At 38.1% G+C, this 17541-nt stretch overlaps 1 protein-coding gene across 3 annotated transcripts in view; it reads left to right on the forward strand.

The window, feature by feature from the left end:
- Window positions 1-17541, forward strand: part of lrrk2 (leucine-rich repeat kinase 2) — a 247705-nt gene that overhangs the window by 214510 nt on the left and 15654 nt on the right. For all 3 annotated transcript variants that reach the window (XM_039761109.1, XM_039761110.1, XM_039761111.1), the window contains exons 46-49: window positions 166-238; window positions 9610-9794; window positions 14065-14217; window positions 15261-15469. In XM_039761109.1, the coding sequence (XP_039617043.1) occupies window positions 166-238; window positions 9610-9794; window positions 14065-14217; window positions 15261-15469 (620 nt within the window). The remainder of the gene's footprint in view (window positions 1-165; window positions 239-9609; window positions 9795-14064; window positions 14218-15260; window positions 15470-17541) is intronic.

Genomic DNA, 17541 nt, shown 5'->3' on the forward strand with positions numbered 1-17541 from the left:
GACAAACTGTTTCAGTGTTAAATAACAGTGAATAGTTAAATTCTGTTAAAATAAAGAATATGAGTTTACAATAAACTACTAGCATTAAATTACTATCCACTGGTGGCTTGTTTCAATTAAATATTTTTGTCTTATATTTCTTTTTCTTTATGCTTTTATTTTTAGCAAAGAGATGAATTTTCTTTTAGCTGGCATAGCAGATGGAAGTCTAGCTGTTTTTAATGACGCTGCAATCAAGGTAATTTATTGCTGTGTTCTTAAGACATTAGGTCTTTTTGTATACAATGTTTGTTTCAAACCCCCCTCCTACCCCCAAAGCCAGGGTTAATATTATTCTGTTCTGTTTCAGCAGAGAGAATTTTAATTAAAGAATCAGGAGTTATAACATGTTCAAAAAGTCTTTTGTTTATCCACACATGCATGTATAATATGACCATTTATAGGGTCTGCCTGAAGACCTCAAGCAATGCACATTCCCAAGAAATTCCAGATTAACATAGTAATCCCTAAAGCAAATATTATAATGTCCACCTCCTCTATATTCTGTCCATGAGGAACTCCTTTTGTGAGCTGCTGTGCAAGCATTTAACAAGCGAAGGTGTGCCATCGCTACTGACTTGTGTTGTACGCAGGCCTTGAAGTGGGCCTAAAAGCTTTACTGGCAGTTCCCAGTTTTTGCTTTACGAACTGGAGCATACTGGTACATCATAGTCTGACTTTGAAGGGGACACTCCAGTATATGTATATAAGAACGCTCAACAATACAATCTGGCATTCATTTTGTATGATCAGTCATACATTGGTTTACAGCTGACCAATTTGAGGCCATTCATACTTACGGCCAGTGTTCCTTCTAATTTATTTATATATTTATTTATTTTACTGATGAGCGGGTGTGAATAATGATAAGCTGATAAGCTCTTTTGTGACCGATTTCTTCAGTCCTTTTACACTACATGAGCTTTCCCTTGTGAAATATTGATTGATCACCACAAAACATCAACAAATGAATGACAAGTTTTCCCCATGATGTAATGAACACCTTAAAGCCCCAACACGTGTATGATAAGCATGGGAAGTGTCCCTCATGAAGTTAACAACTTATTGCTGCACTGCACCAACAAGTGAACAGGCAACGGTTTCCTTGGGCAAGAGGACTTTCATAAGCACAGCTGTGCAGCACTTTATATGCTGCTGCATGAAAAGGGGAATGAGTGGCATGATAACAGCTGAGCAGCTGCCAAGGCATGTATATCAGTTTTTGGTACTCCGTACTGGCAGTTAAAGTATGCATACCAGACAGCCTCAGTTGCAATGACCTGTACACTTTATAAATGACATACAGACAATTTGACAAATGAAGCTGTAAGCTGGCACATGGCTGTGTTTTACTGCATTGTGAGGATTAAGAAACTGACAGAATTTGGAGTGCTACGAGTTACCAAGAAGGGCATTTGCTAACTATTTCTTCTATTGAGTTTCTCTTAACTTACCTTCATCACTTCATATTTCATTTTCCTGTGCTATATTTCACTCTCTGCAAATCCCATTTCTCTGTGCAATTATGGTGTCAGCTTGAGCAGTGGCACTATTCTGCTTATGTTATTCTTTTGCATTAACTACATGCCACTTACCCATGCAATCACCACTGAAGTAAAAAAGGAGGCACTGCCTAAAAATTACCTGTGTGTGTGTGTGTCTCTCTCTCTCTCTCTCGCACGCAGGTGCGCCTATGTGTGTGTGTGTGTGTGTGTGTGTCTCTCCCTCTCTCGCTCTCTCTAGCACGCGCGTGCACTTGTGCCTGTGTGTGTGTGTGTGTGTGTGTCTCTCTCTCTCCCGCGCTCCTGTGTGTGTGTGTGTATCTCTCTCCCGCACACCTGTGTGTGTGTGTGTGTCGTGCTCTCTCTCTCTCTTGGTTGCTACTCAGGGAATGCACAGAGAGAGACTGAACATGTGTGGAAATCATCGGCGCGCACAAACCGAAAGGGAAACTGGCTTGTTCGTATACCGAGTCTGTGGTCGTGAACAGGTGGCAATTTTTTTGGTCATAAACCAATGTGTACGTGTTCTGAGACGTTTGTGAACCGAGGTTCCACTGTATACATATGTATATCATTATATTTTAAGGTAGAAAGTAAGATGCAATTTTTCAGGATAAAACATTTTATGCTAATCTTAACTCTTTTGTATTTGTGTGTGTGTGTGTGTGTGTGTGTGTGTGTGTGTGTGTGTGTGTGTGTGTGTGTATATATATATACTAGCAAAATACCAGCGCTTCGCAGCGGCGAAGTACTGCCTTAAAATTTTTATTAAGAAGAAAATTAAACCTTTTTAAACTGAGGGAAAATATACCAATAATTATTTGTTAAGGATCTCTTTGTATACCACATTGTGAGTTCGGCCCTCCCGTTGTAATATGACCAAACTGTGCGCTGAGCTTACTCTTTCGCATGCAACCTACAGTTGGCCATGTGAACAGTAATCTTGTTTCAAATCTCCCAGCTTGGATTGCTGCTGTCATAATCGGTTTGAGTTTCATGGTTTGTTTCAATTACGACAGTATTTGTAGGACTTGTGTTGAAGAAACATTCGGCATCTGTCAAGCGTTGTAAGCACACAACCGGTTTCATCGATAAAATCACATCCAGCTTTTGAGAGTTTAAACATTCATAAACATCAAAGTGTCCACTACTGAAATCGTCACCTGTGAATCTAAGATGTTTAAGAGGCATTGACGGTTGTCGAAAGGTGTAAAATATTTGGCCATTTCGGTACACTTGAAAGCGACAACCGAACAATTCAGCGGCAGCCATCAACTCACATGCAGAACCATAGGTGAAGGGCTTAAGCATTTCACTCTTATAGTGCTCCTGTGTAGTATAATTATCTCCTGTACCGTCATCAGTCCACACCTTGAACCTGTCCCAGTCATTCAATACATAAGACACAATGTTCCTCCGGATATCAAGAGTGAGCCTGATATGGCCGTGCAATATGTAACAAAGAGAATGGAAAAGGTAGGTGCCATCTCCGGGCATGGAAACCACTCGGTAAGTGACAGTTCTTTGATCGATAGTGATCAACTCGATAGACATGGTAATGGGGGTTGGAATGATAAAGGAAATGGGTACCTGAGAAATGTAAAGTAAGTCTAAAATACCTATACAATAACTATTATTGTAATAAACAAACAATAAAACAGCGGAGAAGCCGTGGATTAAACAAAAATGCTGTAGTTATCAGTAGGGAGACGTGAATCCCGTGGCGAAGCAAGGATGGGAATGTAGAGACCGGATTGACGGACGGTCTTATATAGGCAGGCAGCCAACAACGTGGGAGGCGTTGGGATGGGGGACCCAACGCCACCTCACACGGTGGCCGAGCTGCAGGCATATGGACGTATATATGTACGTAAGTAGGATTCAGTTAGAGTTGGGAACCCGTGTACCAAATTTCTTGAAGATGGGCCCATAAGTAACAAAGACTGTTGAAAAGTTCAATATGGCGGCCAACAGTGGCATCATACCACCGAAATAAGTATGTACATTGGTTTTGGTTAGTGCAGGGAAGCCGCCTACCAAATTTCGAGAAGGTGGGGCCATAAATAAGAAAGTTCAACATGGCGGATGTTGTTGACCATTATGACCATTACGTGTAGAATTTCGAAATGAAACCTGCTTAACTTTTGTAAGTAAGCTGTAAGGAATGAGCCTGCCAAATTTCAGCCTTCTACCTACACGGGAAGTTGGAGAATTAGTGATGAGTCAGTGAGTGAGTGAGTGAGTCAGTCAGGGCTTTGCCTTTTATTAGTATATAGCAAAATACCCGCGCTTCGCAGCGGAGAAGTAGTGTGTTAAAGAAGCAATGAAAAAGAAAAGGAAACATTTTGAAAATAACGTAACATGATTGTCATTGTAATTGTTTTGTCACTGTTGTGAGTGATGAGTGTTGCTGTCATATACAGTATATATATATCTATATATATCTATATATATATCTATATATATATATTTACACACACACACACACACACACACATAAACATATATATATACATATCTATACATATACACATAAATATACACACACACATATATACATACATATATATATCTACATATATACACACAAATACATATATATATATATACATACACACACACATATATAAACATATATATATACATATACATACATATCTACATATATACACACACAGCTATTTCGTATCAGTGCAATACGCTGCTTGTTAAAACGGATAACTCCCGCTCTTACGTGCAAGTCTGCGTGGATATTATGAACTATCAGTATTTGTTCAAGTTCTATTTAAATTTTAAATAGAAGGAATTTTTATTTAGTCGACAGAAATATCTTTGGTAGGAATGGTAAAAACAGACAGGAATATTATTTGTGAATAAATCAACTCAAACCTTAAACAACTTATAATATTTTGCTCTCCATAAAATATATCCTGTCTAAACTATACAAGTTAGAAATAAAGTAAACGTTAAAAGAACAAACATTCAAATTTCTTTACTCTTATGTAATTTTATATAAACAATAAACTTAGATTTTAAATATCCCAAAAGATTTTGCTCTCCATAAAAATATATCCTGTCAAAATTATACAAATTCAAATATGAACATGCTGCATAACAAAACCTAGAAATATAAATAAAATGTGTTCCTTTCAGCAATAACAAATCAAATCATTCAGTTGTCTTTGCTCATATGTCATTTTAGAGCTGGACGCCTGGCATCTTTTTTTGGCAACAAGTTCGTTTCTGTTTGGTGTGAGGTTCTGTGTTGTGGAGATTCTCAGGATGGATTGCAGGTGCTCATCAGTGAGGCGACTCCTGTGTGCTGTTTTCTTAGTCTTTATCACTGAGAAGAGCTTCTCACACAGATATGTGGTACCAAACATGCACAAGGTTCGAGCAGCATGTAGACAGACTTTTTTTGTTCTTCAAAGTCACCAAAGCGCCGTGCAAACTCAGTACGCTCAGTTTATCAGCAAAGTGCGTATTTGGGAACACCGTAGTGACGACTTGGTTTAACATTACTTGGCAACAGGGAAAGTGGGGCAAAGTGCAAGGGTGCATTTGTGTCTCCCATAAAAGCAGCTTCACTTGAAATCACTTTGTGATTGTGCACGGGTAAAACGTCCGCTGAAGTGTCAGATTCTTATTTAATTCTTCTGCTTTCTGTATCTTCTGCATTGCATTCAGGTTACCCTGATGTTTTGTCTCATAGTGCCGTCTTAGATTAAATTCTGTAATTACAGCCACAAATGAGACACACGGGTTCAGTAAACATATACTCAGCCTCCCATCGGTTTTTAAAGGCTCTATTTCAGAATCAACTTTTCTCTTCAGCATCGTGTGAGCTAGCCGCAATAACTTGCAGCATCATAAGCTACACTTGATTAACGCGGTAAGTGTTCGGCAAGGCAGCTGAAGCGCTGCATTATGGGATCTGTAGTTTATTGTGTTACCAGCGCTTCATATACCCGGGCCATTAGGTTGGAGAATTAGTGATGAGTCAGTGAGTGAGTCAGTGAGTGAGTGAGGGCTTTGCCTTTTATTAGTATAGATATATCTATATACTAATAAAAGGCAAAGCCCTCACTCACTCACTCACTCACTGACTCACTCACTGACTCATCACTAATTCTCCAACTTCCCGTGTGGGTGGAAGGCTGAAATTTGGCAAGGTTCATTCCTTACAGCTTCCTTACAAAAGTTGGGCAGGTTTTATATCGAAATTCTACGCGTAATGGTCATAACTGGAAGCAGTTTTTCTCCATTTACTGTAATGGAGATGAGCTTCAACGCCGTGGGGGGAGTTTCGTGTGACATCATCACGCCTCCCACGTAATCACGCAGTACATAGAAAACCAGGAAGACCTCAAAAAAGCGCTGAAGAAAACATGCATTATATAATTGAGAAGGCAGCGAAACAATAAGAAGCGAGCGAGTGACATATACAACCATATTCATGAGTTCTGCTACTGAAACAAAGCACGATGTAAACCTACACTTTAAATTAAGTTCATAGACAGGCTGCGCTGGCGTTTGTAATTTAGTGCCTGCCCATATAAGGCCGTCCGTCAGCGGCAATCCAATAGCAAACTGCCACGGGTAAATATTCACGGGTGAAGGACTGTGCTTATGGAGAGGAAGATGAGATGGTCAGGGTGGTGTTTGACACAAACACTGCGAGAGAAAGTTTTAAGTGCCAGGACTAAGGTAACATTAAATACAGCCATGGACATAGCACGAGATGGCACCAGCACAGCTGGGAACCTTCGATGCATGTACACCGAGTGGCTCACGTGAACTGCCGCAGTGCACAGATAAAAGCAACAGTTCCAAAGAGCGCTGAACAAAACCGAATTACACAATTGAAAAGGCAGCAAAAATATGAAGCGCCTGATAAGCATATTCATAAATGCAGCTACTGTGGAAACAAAGCACGGTGGAAAAAGTCAATGTCCCGCTAAAGGAAGACAGTGTAAAAAAATGTGCATGCAGTGTGTCAGGTCTCAGATAAAGAAGAAGACGAGCTGTTTATTGATGCAGTAAGAAACGAATCGATGAATGAAACCTGTCATCTTTACAACGATTGACAAACACGGAATGTAACTTGAACACAACACATCCTACAAATACGAACCTGATTGAAAGAAATAATGATAATGAAATCCTTGATGACAGCAACACTCAGTAACACTCACAAAACAAATACTGTATATTGACAGTCATGTTACGTTATTTTTAAAATGTTCCCTTTTTCTTTTCTACCTTTTTAACACACTACTTCTCGCTGCGATACGCGGGTATATATATATGTATATATATATATCCCGCTCTACATACTCGAATAATGGATACTTTATTCGCCATCAATGATTGTTTTGGTAAAGCCATACTCAGTGTATTCATTAGATGAACGGTAAAAAGTAAGAGCGAGGGAGGATGACTCATTGAGGCATGCAGGCTGTAGTCTTGCGTCAACTCTATCTGAATTGCGCGATCACATTTGAAAAATATATCTTTTCAAGTTCTATTTAGTCCATATGTGTCAAACTCAAGGGCGAGATCATTTTATATACTGTATTATTGTTATTAAAGCCCGGGTATATGAAGCGCTGGTAACACAATAAACTACAGATCCCATAATGCAGCGCTTCAGCTGCCTTGCCTAACACTTACCACGTTAATCAAGTCTACCTTATGATGCTGCAAGTTATTGCGAAGCTAGAGTTATGCGCACTGAGTTTGCACGGCGCTTTGGTGACTTTGAAGAACAAAAAAAGTCCGTCTACATGCGGCTCGAACCTTGTGCATGTTTGGTAGCACATATCTGTGTGAGAAGCTCTTCTCAGTGATAAAGACTAACAAAACAGCACACAGGAGTCGCCTCACTGATGAGCACCTGCAGTCCATCCTGAGAATCTCCACAACACAGAACCTCACACCAAACAGAAACGAACTTGTGGCCAAAAAGATGCCAGGCGTCCAGCTCTAAAATGACATATGAGCAAAGACAACTGAATGATTAGATTTGTTATTGCGTAAGAGACGGAGTCAACGTTTTGAACAAACAGCGTATTGCACTGATCTGAAATAGCTGTGTGTGTATATATGTAGATATGTATGTATATGTATATATATGTTTATATATGTGTGTGTGTATGTATGTATATATATATATATATATGTATTTGTGTGTATATATGTGTGTATGTATGTATATGTGTGTATATATGCCTCACCAAGTGTCCGTAATGTGTGTGTATATATGTAGATATATATGTATTTATATATGTATATGTATAGATATGTATATATATATGTTTATGTCAATGTGTGTGTAAATATATATATATATATATATATATATATATGACAACAACACTCATCACTCACAACAGTGACAAAACAATTACATTGACAATCTGAAGGTTACGTTATTTTCAAAATGTTTCCAGTGACAAAACAATTACATTGACAATCAGGTTCGTTATTTTTGTTTCCTTTTCTTTTCATTGCTTCTTTAACACACTACTTCTCCTCACTCAGCGAAGCGCGGGTATTTTGCTAGTATATATGTATATTACACTGGAACCTCGACATACGAGTTTAATTCGTTCCAGCACTGAGCTCATATAGCGAATTTCTCATATCTAGAACAAACCATTGAAAATAATGGAAATCCAGTTAATCCGTTCCACACCCCCAAAAATATCAACATAAAAATCAATTTTCCTAACAAATAACATTGGTAAATAATATATACAAGTGGAACCTCGGTTTGCAAGTAACCAGGTTTACGAGTGTTTTACAAGACGAGTTAAATTTTTAAATTAATTTTGACTTGATAAAACGAGCGATGTCTTGCAATACAAGTAGTATGGATACACTTTGTCTGCTGAGCGTCATGTGATCATAACTGAGCTGATGGTTCTTCTCTCTCGTGCACGTCTCTCTCTCCTTATCTCTCTCGCTCGTGCATGCGTCTCTCTCTCTCTCTCCTTATCTCTCTCGCCTCTCTCTCCTTATCTCTCTCACTCGCTCGCCTCTCTCTCTCCTTATCTCTCTTGCTCGCTTGCTTGCGCGCGCCTCTCTCTCTCTCCTCTTGAGGGCAATCGTCTCCTATTCTCCATTTGGATACGCTTATACGGCGAACTGCTACAGTGAAACAATGAAATCACAAGCGCACAAACACGTAGATCCTCATGCTACGGGAGAACAAGGAACACTGAGTGAGTTGACGGGCTGGCAGCGCCAGCCGAGAAACGTGAATACCCACAGCCTGGATCGAGAACGCTCACGCATACCCACAGCCTGGCTCGTGGCTAGCTTTACGCAGGCAATGCTGAATTTAGATCTGAATTTTCGCTCATACTTTCCTCTTATCTTGAATTTCTCGTATACAGAGGTGATACATATCTCGAGGTTCCACTGCATATATATATATATATATATATATGTATATATATATATATATATATATATATATATATATATATATATATATTGTCGAAGTGTGCATTTAATTTCGTCCACAAAATAGCTTTATTTTTAGAAGCACTGATTTTTTTCATTATTACAGAAGTATTACTACTGCTCTCTCTAAATTGTTTTAAAGTAAAACCAGGGACCACTCTGCTGTTCTCGGGCAGCTACCTTGTGTGAAATATTTTTCAGTTAATAAAGCAGTGATTGTACACTTAAGTTAGATTTTCCTTTTTAGAATGGTTAAATAAATGTTTTGTTGTGTACACAGAAGATAAGAAAAGTGCACTGTGCAGTATACTAGCATCACTGGATATTGGCTCTTTAATCTAAATTAGATTAACAGAGACAGACATACTTAAATGGCTGTTTCAAAACACCACAATCTTACTTAATGGAGAAGCTTATAAAATTCCATTTGCAATTGTGTTTCCATCTTTATTTATTTATTATAATAATGCAGTATCTGGTGCAGACCCAATATCTGTAGTTAGATTCTCACCTTTGGGATAGCACCATGTTACTGGCTTTTTGTGTTTACTCACTATATTTGTCTTCAATTTGAAAATTTAACTGATTGTTTCAACAGTGCACTGAAGGAAGACCACAAAAGATTTTCCATATAGGAAACGTCAACACACCTGTGGTGTGTCTGAGTGAATTTGCTTATTCTCAAGATAAAAATACCATCTGGGCTGGCTGTGGATCAAAGATTGTTTCACTTACTAGTGATTTTGAAATCTGGAAAACTGTTGATACGAAACCAAATTACCAGTAAGTAATAAAACTTAAAATATTGGTGTTAATTTTAATGTCATTTAGGCCAGTGGGCAGTCTAAAGAGTAGTGGCAGGAGTTATAAGTGATCTGTCTATATTATATGCAGTACATTCATGTTTTGAGGTTCTTGGTGAGAATTTAATACAATATAAATGGACATAGAGTTTGTTCTACTGAGGAAAGTCAGTAATTCATAAAATAGTGCAAAATCCAAATGGTTATTAACACTAGAATTACCAGAGCCTACGAAAAACTCGTAGATCCGTCCCACCTTAAATCTATACTTATATCCGTCCGCACCTCTCCTAGCGTCTTTTGTCCTGTTAATGTGCAGATTAAGAGCAGCAAGCAGCTATTCCATCCCCCACCGTCGCAGAACATGCACAAACTTCTCACAGCTCATGCCTTGGTTGATTATCTGGGAGTGAAGTGGAGTTTTAGAGTGGAAACAATAGATCGTTATTTGGAACACACGCATTTCATATGTGTTCCGTTTCTACAGTAATCTGTGTAAACACATTGTTAACATAGAAACTTTTTCACATTCTAGTAATAAATGTTACACAGTGTAGGCATAAACTATAGAATATGTGAGGGCTGATTTCCAAAGATCAAATAAAAACTTTCACAAAAGGTTCAAGAACAACACAGCAGTTCCCGTGGTGAAGCGCTCCCGTGGTGAAGCGCTAAGATTTACTGTCGTAGATGTCTACTGTGCCTTAGAAGCTTGAGTTCGATTCCCCATTGGTGAGAAACTGTTACTGTCTGTCTGTCTCTCTATTACGCAGTGCTCTGTCTGTCTGTGTGTTATGGATCTTAAAAATAACAGTTATAAGGACATTTGTTCATGTTAATTGCAGTCTCAGTTGTTAAAAAAATATTTTAAAAGGAGCATCCCACATATTATACATATTATATATATATAATATATTAACTGACAGTGCATACCAGTTTATAAATTGTATGTCCGTTTGAGGTTAAAAAGAAAAAAAAGAGCAATTTTTCCCTCCAACGGGGAATCGAACTCAAGTCTTTGTCGCACAACAAACCTACTGCCTTCCAAGTCTGCAAATCATACCGCTAAGCCACGAAAGCTGTTGTATTGGTCTTGAACCTTTTGTGAAAGTGTTTATTTGAAGTTTGGACTTCATGCTTCACACATTCTATAGTTTATACCTACATTTTGTAACATTTATTACTAAAATATGAAAAAGGTTCTTTTTCAACAATGTGTTTATACAGATTACTGTAGAAACGGAACACACATGAAATGCGTGTGTTCCAAAAACGATCTATTATTTCCAGTCTAAAACTCCACTTCACTCCCAGATAATCAATCAAGGGATGAGCTGGGAGAAGTTTGTGCATGTTCTGCGACTTTGGGGGTTGGAATAGCTGGCTGCTTGCTGCTTTAAATCTGCACATTAACAGGACAAAAGATGCTGGCGGAGAGTTGAGGACGGATTTAAGAAGCGATTTAAGGTGGGACGGATCTACTAGTTTTTTCGTAGGCTCTGGTAATTCTAGTGTTAATGACACCAAGAGATACTAAGGGACAACTCGAAAGCAGGGAGGAAATGGGCCTTACAGGTGTGTCTTAACCTTGTAATAGCAGTAATTTTAGTTAAGGGTATATTGTTACTGACCTCCAATTTCATTGCCAGTGAAGATTTAGTATGCTTCACTTGTTTCAGTTGTTGTTTAGACTCTAGGTTATTGTGACGAAGTTTTATTCCCAGTTATGAAATTAATCTTAAATTTCTCCCTATCTGAATCCATTATCTTCAGATTCTTCTTGGAATATTGACTATATGACTGTTTAATTTCATTGGAGTCAACATTCTGAACACCTAGTGTGCACTGGCCTTACTCATATTTAATAGTTCATGAAGAATCGATTGAACTGACACATAATTAATCAAATAATATATGATACTGTATCTCATAGCATACAGTAATCCTCTTCATTCTTAATATAAATTTGATCACTTTGTAACTAAGTTAAAATTGCAGGTAAAAGGCTGTGCTTATGCAAATTCCGAGAGACTGTGTTTGTGGGGGATTGACAGTTAAGGCGGGTGGGGGAGTCACGTCATTATCTCCCCTCCCATTCACCTCATTTCGCTCTGAGCTGAGCTCCGCAGCTAACGCGGTCTTACAGAAGTGACTTTGTGACGCTGCTACCAAATACTCACAGAAAAATCCACAAGTTAATACACACGCTGTCTGTAGAGTTTCTCTACACTGAATCCTCCAGGCACTACTTACAAAAGGTTACATTGACAATCGTGTTACGTTATTTTTAAAATGTTTCCTTTTCTTAGCACAAGCACAGCTGAGAAGCTTCGATGCATGTGCTCCATAACGTGTTAAAAAATAATGCATTTAATCACACTTTCAATTCCAAGCAAAGGGGAACATCTGTCAATGCATGATTTCCTGGTACACCGATTACATTGATCAGTGCTTCCCGATTCATTTTACCCTCGCACCCCATTGGTTTGATAGGTTAACACAGTAAAACAGATCACCAGTTGAATCTTTATGAATAATCGATTCGCCATCAATAATTGTTTTAGTAAAGCCATACTTAGTGTAATCCTCCTTCCATTTTATAAATTTTCCGCCACTAGCCATGATTAAATGAACGGTAAAAAAGTAAGAGCGAAGCGAGGGTGACTTATTCAGGCAGGCAGGCAGGCGACAGCTCAATAGCTCAAATTTGGATATAAGTAGAATCTATTTAGTCCCCAGAAATATCTTTGGTAGGAATGGAAGTTGAATTTAGTCTTTAAATTTCTATGGTAAAGAAAAAGTTATGCAATGATGACTAAATCTAACTATATAAAGTCCTTCCCGAATATATAAAGTCAAAACTTGATTATATAAAGTCACTGTCGGAATAAATAAAGTCAAAACTTGAATATATAAAGTCAGCGTCGGTATATATAAAGTCAAAACCTGAGTATATAAAGACTGTGTTGGAATATTTCGGAATATGTAAAGTAAGCGCTACAATATATAAAGTCAAAACTTAAATATATAAAGTCAGCGTCGGAATATATAAACTCAGCGCTGGAATATATAAAGACAAATCTTGAATATATAAAGTCAGCGTCGGAATATACAATGTCAGCGCTGGAATATCCATCCATTTCCCAACCTGTTGAATCCAACCACAGGGTCACGGGGGTCTGTTTAGTTTATACACCACAAATGCTTGTAAATAACATGTTTTAGGACACAGGTGCTAATCTTAGCCAGTTACAATATCCGCACAATTCAATACCTTGCTTAAAACCTGTTCACCACCCAATGAAAACAATCTCTCCTGACCACCTAAAAATATTTGCTATACTCGCTCATATTGGAGAACAACACCATTGTTGACTTCATACAATGCTTTTGTTAGATAGAAAATAACACACCCAGTTTATTTAAATTGGCTACATAAAACAACAAATGACATAGATTGTTTTGAACAACACATGTGTAAATAATATTTCAAATATGCATTGTCCTTAACGATCACAACTAATACATGCTTCCTGCCTAGGGCTTGATGCAATGAAGGTAGCTAACCTTGTAATGGAAAAAGCCAGTTTAAAAAACATAGTCTAATCTCATCTCATGTCATCTCAGGTCTTCTCATTTTTTGAAACTGCTTTCCCAGGTGACGGTCACTGGAGCAGCAGGCCAAGCAGGTCAGCCCAGACTTTCCTGTCCCCAGCTACAGATTTGAGCTTTTCAAAGAGAATTTCCAGGCGTTTTCATGCCAGATGAGAGAGATAATCCCCCAAGTGAATACTAGATCTGCCACAGTGTCTCTGCCAATTGTGATGTAACCAGAGCAGCTACATGGGCAGCCATTAGTGGGGCACCCTTTCCTTTCATTCCAGAGGATAAGGGACTGCACTCTAAGGTTCTATAAATACCTTATATTTTTTCTTTTTATGAACACAGTGATAGTCTTATTACAATAGCATTTCCTAATGTAGAATCTCAGATTTTTAACAGCCTAAATTCTCTGCCAGCTTACTTCATCATGACGCCCTTTTATTTTAATTTTTTTCATTCCTCCTTAATTTCAACTGTGCGTGTGTATACATTCCACTTCCGGCGGGATTGGTGAATTTTAATTGCTTGCGAATGAATAAGGGAATGCATGTCCTTTGTGGGATGACATTACTTATATTAAGAATGTGTTTCTTTTTAGTAGCCCTAGATTAGTATATAATCTATTGACACTTTGTTTTAATCCTCAGGCTTCAGCATAGATCTTTTAGTGAAGCAAATATAACCACAATGGTGATTGATAAATACATCTACTTAAGCAAACAAGGAAGTCACATTGTGGAAATATGGGACAAGAAAACAGAAAAAATGTCTGGACTTATCAACTGTTCTGGTATAATAAAGTAAGAGTGACAATTTATTATTAATGTGCTTTGACATTGAAAGACTTTCTAAGAGTGAAATGAAACTTTTGACTATTATTTAGTCAATAATAGGATGATAGGCAATAAACCTAAGTTGAGGAAGTCTGTCAGACTTTTTGGTTGACCATTTTATTTTTAGTATTATAGGATCTTTATCTTAAATAAAACTGAAAAAAAAAGCAAATACAAAGAGGATTTAACAGTTTTAAACATGCTACTGCTTCAGACTAATTTAAATAATCTATGTACCTGTAAATATAAAAAATACATGTAAAGTTGTAAGAAAAGGTTTGATAAAAAATATACTATATATGTTGCAGATAACCCTGGATGGAGAAAGAAATGGATGAATACTTTACTGTATATAATTGTCACCAAAATTGCAACATAATGAAGAAAAAATATATATATTTCTTTAATTGTATGCTTACGTATGACTAAATTAGAGTTGTTCTAAAGATTGTCTGTCACAGTTACCTTGCTTATTATATTAATATTATTAATTCATTTAAACTAATAAAATATACTAGCAGGCATGCTTCTAAGAAATGCTGAAGATTATTTTCTATGACCATTTCTTAAGCAATTTGCTAGCATGTGCCAATTTATATTACTGCTTCAGCATATCCACTCATAAATAAGGCAACAATATCAAGATTTCCATACCTCATTATCTAATTATACCATAATTTAGAATAACCAGTACCACATGAAAAATCTGGGGCCCCAGAGAGAGCTTAATAAAAATTAAGTTGAGGAGAACTTAAGTAAGGAAGACACATGCAGATGTGTTTTAAAGTGAAAGAATGACAATTGCATCATCAGAATACATCTCCAGAAATAATACCTTTTTACCTTTCATTACATCTGTTAATGATTTGTGTAGTTGTACTGTATACACAGTATACAAATAAAAAAAAATGATTTTCAGCTTCTATGTGCATTCTCTTGCTTTGAATTTATTTCTATGTTAATTAATGTCTTTTTTTCTAATGTTGAATATATGCTCTTATACTACTTAGAGATGAGTCAAAAAGAACCCCCAAACTTTTTCTGGCGGCTGATGACCAAGTTTCCAGAGTTACATCACTACACCTTCAGCAAAACGTTACTCTTTGGATTGGGACAGAAAGAGGACATATAATATTGATAGATTTAGCTACTCGCCAGCATATCAAAGTCATTTCTGGCTTTTGGACTTCAGTCATCTCCATCACAGTTTCACAGATGGGTAAGGTTAACTCATGTTATCATGCTGGCAAATAGTTTCTCATGGGTACCAGTTTTTCTATCAGCTATACTGTATTGTGCTAGTTTCATTTGTGTTTGGATTTTGGCAGAAGAATGTGCTTACAGACACTCCTCAATTAGATTTTATTTTCTCTTCTATTTGTAGATCCTTGCATTGTGTCATTATTACACATCATGTTACTGCGCATCTTGGATTTACGGTGCATATGGAAAGTATTCACAACACATCACTTTTTCCACATTTTACTATGTTACAGCCCTATTCCAAAATGGATTAAATACATTTTTTTTCTCAGAATTCTACACACAACACCCCATAATGACAACGTGAAAAAAGTTTACTTGAGGTTTTTAACTGAGAAATCACATGTACATAAGTATTCATAGCCTTTCCTCAATACTTTGTCGATGCACCTTTGGGAGTAATTACAGCCTCAAGTCTTTTTGAATATGATGCCACAAGCCTGGCACACCTATCCTTAGCCAGTTTCGCCCATTCCTCTTTGCAGCACCTCTCAAATTCCATCAGGTTGTTTGGGAAGCATCGGTGCACAGCCATTTTAAGATCTCTCCAGAGATGTTCAATCAGATTCAAGTCTAGGCTCTGACTGGGCTACTCAAGGACATTCACAGAGTTGTCCTGAAGCCACTACTTTGATATCTTGGCTGTGTGCTTAGGGTCATTGTCCTGCTGAAAGATGAACAATCGCCCCAGTCTGAGGTCAAGATCGCTCTGGAGCAGGTTTTCATCCAGGATGTCTCTGTACATTGCTGCAGTCATCTTTCCCTTTATCCTGACTAGTCTCCCAGTTCCTGCCGCTGAAAAACATCCCCACAGCATGATGCTGCCACCACCATGCTTCACTGTTGGGATGGTATTGGCCTGGTGATGAGCGGTGCCTGGTTTCCTCCAAACGTGACCACTGGCATTCACACCAGAGTTCAGTCTTTGTCTCATCAGACCAGAGAATTTTGTTTTTTCATGGTCTGAGAGTCCTTCAGGTGCCTATTGGCAAACTCCAGGCAGGCTGCCATGTGCCTTTTACTAAGAAGTGGCTTCCGTCTGGCCACTCTTTAATCCATAAGGCTGTAACATAACAAAATGTGGAAAAAGTGATGCGCTGTGAATACTTTCCGGATGCACTGTATACTAGTTTTTTTTCTCAAAAAATCATCTTTATATTTAAAGTGCTAACTTAATTCAGTTTTGAATTAGTTTATATTTTAATGTTTTCATAATTCATAGTACAGTGGAAACTTGGTTTACGAGTGTTTTGTAAGACGAGCTAAATTTTGTAATAAATTTTGAGTTGATAAACGAGCAATGTCTTGCAATACGAGTAGTATGGATACACTTTGTCTGCTGAGCGTCATGTGATCACATTTGAGCTTATGGTTCTTTTCTCTCTCGCGCGCATCTCTCTCTCCTTATCTCTCGCTTGCACGCACGTCTCTCTCTCTCTCTATCCTTATCTCTCTCGCGAGTGCATCTCTCTCTTTCCTTATCTCTCTCGCTCGCACGTGTCTCTCTCTCTCCTTATCTCGCTTGCTCGCACGCGCGTCTCTCTCTCTCTCTCACGTCTCTCTCTCTCTAACTCTCTTCTCTTGAGGATAATCGTTTCCTATTTTCCGTCTTGAGTGTGCGTACCTCACTCATATCAGTCAACATCCGTACGAGCGTATACTGTTTACTACGGCATTGTGACTGTGTGTGTGTGCGCGCGCACGTGTGTGCTGTGAAGCGAGTCCCGCCTTGCCCCAAAACACAAAGCTGAGTCTCAGTACTTTAACAACACCAGCTTTATTCAGCTTGAAACACCAACAGCGCGGTTATTTTTTGTAGCTGGATCTTTATAATGTTCCTTGTATTAACCATCGTCGGCAGGCGCTTATAGCATGCCCGCAATCTTTTTGGATACGCTTTTACGGCGAACTGCTATAGCGCTGGGAGACTGCGATTGCTTTGGGACACTCATCCGCGTGTCTTCCCGTTGGGTGGAATCCCACAAGAGTTTAGAAACTCAATCACACCAGCCATGATTCTTTTTAAAG

The sequence above is a fragment of the Polypterus senegalus genome, chromosome 8 (assembly GCF_016835505.1).
Source record: "Polypterus senegalus isolate Bchr_013 chromosome 8, ASM1683550v1, whole genome shotgun sequence".
Taxonomy (NCBI): domain Eukaryota; kingdom Metazoa; phylum Chordata; class Cladistia; order Polypteriformes; family Polypteridae; genus Polypterus; species Polypterus senegalus.